This window comes from Sinocyclocheilus anshuiensis, unplaced genomic scaffold (assembly GCF_001515605.1).
Source record: "Sinocyclocheilus anshuiensis isolate Anshui unplaced genomic scaffold, SAMN03320099.WGS_v1.1 scaffold682, whole genome shotgun sequence".
Taxonomy (NCBI): domain Eukaryota; kingdom Metazoa; phylum Chordata; class Actinopteri; order Cypriniformes; family Cyprinidae; genus Sinocyclocheilus; species Sinocyclocheilus anshuiensis.
Window position 1 is genome coordinate 460,206 of NW_015547682.1, and position 4,065 is coordinate 464,270.

Below are 4,065 nucleotides of genomic sequence, written 5' to 3' on the forward strand. Positions count from 1 at the left end.
CCTCAAAAAAAAAAAAAAAAAAATCAAAAAACTAATAGATTCTTATTATATACTATGATTATAGATATATTTAATTTGAAAATATTATATTATAAAATAAGTAAACAAAGCTTATTTTTAGGGGAATGAGAATTTGCGAGGTAACTGCCATGAAAATAATGTTACAGTGTACGTAAGTTTGTAACATTTTCTTTAAAAAAATTTAAATTCAAATGAAAATGTTTAACATTTTAAATTTCGCAAAATGCCTCCAGGTTCCTGTCCATCATAAGTGTCTGTCTTAGACAATGATTTTGTTTCTAGATTCATCAGAGATGTTATGGACATTATGGTTGAGTATGAGCTTTTGTGCACTTCGTGTGTTCTGTCAGGTCCTGTAGGCGTGTCTCGTGATCTCTGTTCCTGAGACTAAAGCCTCTGAAGCGATCATCCAATCATCTCCTCATCCTCTCACGCTCTTTCGCCCGTCTCTCTTTCCCTCCTAATTCCATCTTCATTAGCATTTACTCATTTAACAGATGCTTTACAGTTTTTTACAATCGCAACTCTTCACACAGCGAGCACAACATCAGTGTCTGTGGGCTAAACTGTGGATAATTTATCATTGCTTTGGCACAAAATGCATTCACTGACCACATCTGTCAAATTACATGAATTATTTTCTCACTTCGACACAAACACCACCAAAACCTTATGTACTACACAAGCCAATTTGCACAAAATTTCTAAATTGTTAAACTTAAGCTCAAAACCTAGCACAGTACAAAAATGAAAAAGACAGAAATTTGATACATTTCTACAGTAATGTCATATAGAAAAATATTCTGAATGTAAAAAATCAAATACTATCAAATACAGCTTAGTCTTTCACTTTCATTACCATCCATACAAAAGAGGAAAACTTCTGTACTGTAATGTATACACGGAGCATGTAACATATAATGCAGTGAATTATAAATAGTGTAGAGTATCATTCTGGTTTTGTAAAGAAATGTAACAAAAGCAATACTGTATAATGCTCCCTGTTGTTAGTGTTTTTGGGTTGTTGTGTTATGAGTGATAAAGTGTGTTGAAAACCATTGCTAGTGTTATAAAAGAATGAAGGTGTTTTGGTAGTTTTAGTGCATTTTGAATTCAAGTTGAAAGATGTTAGGAGAACTGCGTGAAGAGTTTTGAAAAAGTGACTTTAGTGTTGATAAATGTGGATCTTCTCTCTCACCTCGCCGGAGTTCTTGTCTGGTTTGTCTCTGCTGTCCGTGTGGATCTTCCTGAGCAGGTGCTTGATGCGTTTGTCGTAGAACTGATAGCGACGGCTGCTGTTCTCGTTCAGCTTCCTCACCTGACTCAACAGGAAGTTAGGAACCTGGGGGCGTATTAAAGATCCTTGCTTTAAAATCTTATCTGTTTGGTAATTTCAGTTAGGATCACATTTATTACAGAACAGCATTTCTTAAGTGCGCTATCCTACCTTAGCTACAGATAGGAAGGGGGTATTACAGAAACCTCCTAACTTGACAAAAAATCCTAAAAATTGTCTTAACTTTAGGGCAACCCCACAGCTGTCCAAACGGGGAAAAAAACACTTATAGCTGTGCTGTCCAACAATGGCATTACGTTTATTAATAATTGAAAATGAAGAATGGAGATGTTTAATGGTAGAAAGACTCTTGGGAGGACCCTGAAGATGTGTTACATTTTGATGCATGATTTGTTTTAAACTATGAAACTTGCAGGATGTTGATACAATGACCTCTTGCATGCCAAAAGATCAAGGCAAATGTGACCCAGGGACATTTTTTTGAAATTGAGATTTATACAGCATCTGAAAGCTGTATAAATAAGCTTTAAATAAATAAGTATGGTTTGTTATGATAGGACAATATTTGGCTGAGATACAACTATTTGAAAATCTGGAATCTGAGGGTGCAAAAAAATCTAAATATTGAGAAAATCGCCTTTAAAGTTGTTCAAATTAAGTTCTTAGCAATGCATATTACTAATCAAAAATTAAGTTTTGATATATTTACGGTAGGAAATTTACAAAATATCTTCATGGAACATGATCTTTACTTAATATCCTAATGATTTTTGGCATAAAAGAAAAATTGATAATTTGACCCATACAATGTATTGTTGGCTATTGCTACAAATATACCCCAGCGACTTAAGACTGCTTTTGTGCTGCAGGGTCACATATTTGATTTCTCATGTCATCACCTCTTTAAGTTAATACCTAAGATAAGAAACTTTCTGTAATACGCCCCCTGCAGAAGAGCACATCAAACACTCTTGAACACTTTGGGAAGAAGCGAGTTTCTCCAGATCTTTACCGTCCACAGCAGGTCCTGGTAGCGGATGAGGAGTCTCATGATGTCGGCCGCCCGCTCCGCCTGACCCTTCTCTGGACCGTCCACTGCTAGTTTACTGGGAACAGCTTTGTGCAAGAAGAGGTTTGGAGCCATGATGGTGGAGACAGCCCACAGGTTCATGCGGTTACGCCTCTCGCTTAGGACCACCTTACTGAGGAACTCCAGCAGCACCTGGAAAAACATGCATTCACACTTCAAGGTTTCCATCCTAAGTGGCGAATTTAACTTATGTGGAAAATTGGGAATTCACGAATTAAGCACCATTTCCATCCAACGAGTCAGAGAACAAAATCATCACTTCCTGATAAACTGGCACTAAATATCACTAAAGCCACTGAATATAATAATTCTCAAATATAATAAATTACTTGCGCTTCGAATGAACAGACGAAACACAATAAATACTGTCAATGCTTTCAGAGGTGAATGTCAGCTGTTTGGGAACGCAGTCGTGGTAGACAATTATACAGGAATACTTTGACGACAGACTTTGCTCGGGCATTTCAGAACGACCAAAACAACATTTCAGATGCTGTGCAACAAAATCGGTCCACTGGTTAGTCGGGTTATGCCGTCCCATAGCGCAAAGTCACATGACTTTTTTGAACGCTCATGCGGGATTTATTCGCAAAATGCATTTCCATCTCCCATTATTCACATTAACCCTTTTTCATACAAGTCAAAAACCACCTCAAGCGAACGTAAAAACTTTTTTGCGAATTAAGGGATTTCTTTTCGAAATTTGCCATTTCCATCACTCGTTTCTGATGCGATACTTCAAAATGCGAATAAAACGAGGTTGATGGAAACATAGCTAGTATTTGGTTTTAATCTCGCCTTGATTTTAGGCAGTGCTTGAAGTGAAAAAAAAAGAAGTCCCCCATTTGCTTATTTATTTATTTATTAAATAAACAAGTACTTTTTTATAATTCACAATCTATGTATACAATCAATTAATCAATATTTAAATCAGTTTTCAATACAAATTAGCACAAGTCAAGCTGCGATACCAAACAGGACCACAGGGAGACGCCAAAGACCACTAAACCTCCTGCATTGACCTGACTGCATGTGGATGTATTCAGAATCACTAAACCTCTGACCACAGCATAATCTAAACACCTTCAGTCAGCAACACTCTTGCTTTTAAGCCAAATACACGCTGAAAATAATAATTTACCAACATCTGGATGCAAGTCACTGTTCTCTCCGCAATCTCTAATGAAATCGGCCGTGTTTTCTCTGCATTAGCGCTGTTTTGAATTCTCTTTGAATTCACTTACTGGATCCTGGGACTTTTAAAATGATGTAATCGCAAAAGCCTGCTTCTTTTCCTTTTTAAGGTATTGTTTTCGTTATAAAGTACTGATTCAAATTAGTAGTCAATAATTAATTATTATTCTACCTCCCCTGACATGCTTTCGCGGTCCACACATTGAACCCTGAGGTAGACCGACTCCGCTTGCATTCATTCACGTGATTGGTCGAGATGAGAGGTGACCCCCCCCCCTCCCCGCCCCCCCGGGTAGTGTGATTTATAGTCAGTGTTGCCAACTTAGCAATTTTGTTGTTAAATTTAGCAACTTTTCATCCAAAAGCACCTAGCAACAAATTTAGCTGTGTGTGTGTGTGTGTGTACCTGGTATTTATCACGTTATGGGGACCAAATGTCCCCACAAGGATAGTAATACTAGTC

At 37.3% G+C, this 4,065-nt stretch overlaps 1 protein-coding gene across 1 annotated transcript in view; it reads right to left on the reverse strand.

The window, feature by feature from the left end:
* Positions 1-1,186: 1,186 nt before the first annotated feature.
* The window catches only part of arhgap40 (Rho GTPase activating protein 40), a 23,282-nt gene continuing 20,403 nt past the window's right edge, over positions 1,187-4,065 (reverse strand). The window contains exons 11-12 of the mRNA XM_016505630.1: positions 2,331-2,540; positions 1,187-1,363 (exon numbers count right to left, since the gene is read on the reverse strand). Coding sequence (XP_016361116.1) covers positions 1,187-1,363; positions 2,331-2,540 — 387 coding nt within the window. The remainder of the gene's footprint in view (positions 1,364-2,330; positions 2,541-4,065) is intronic.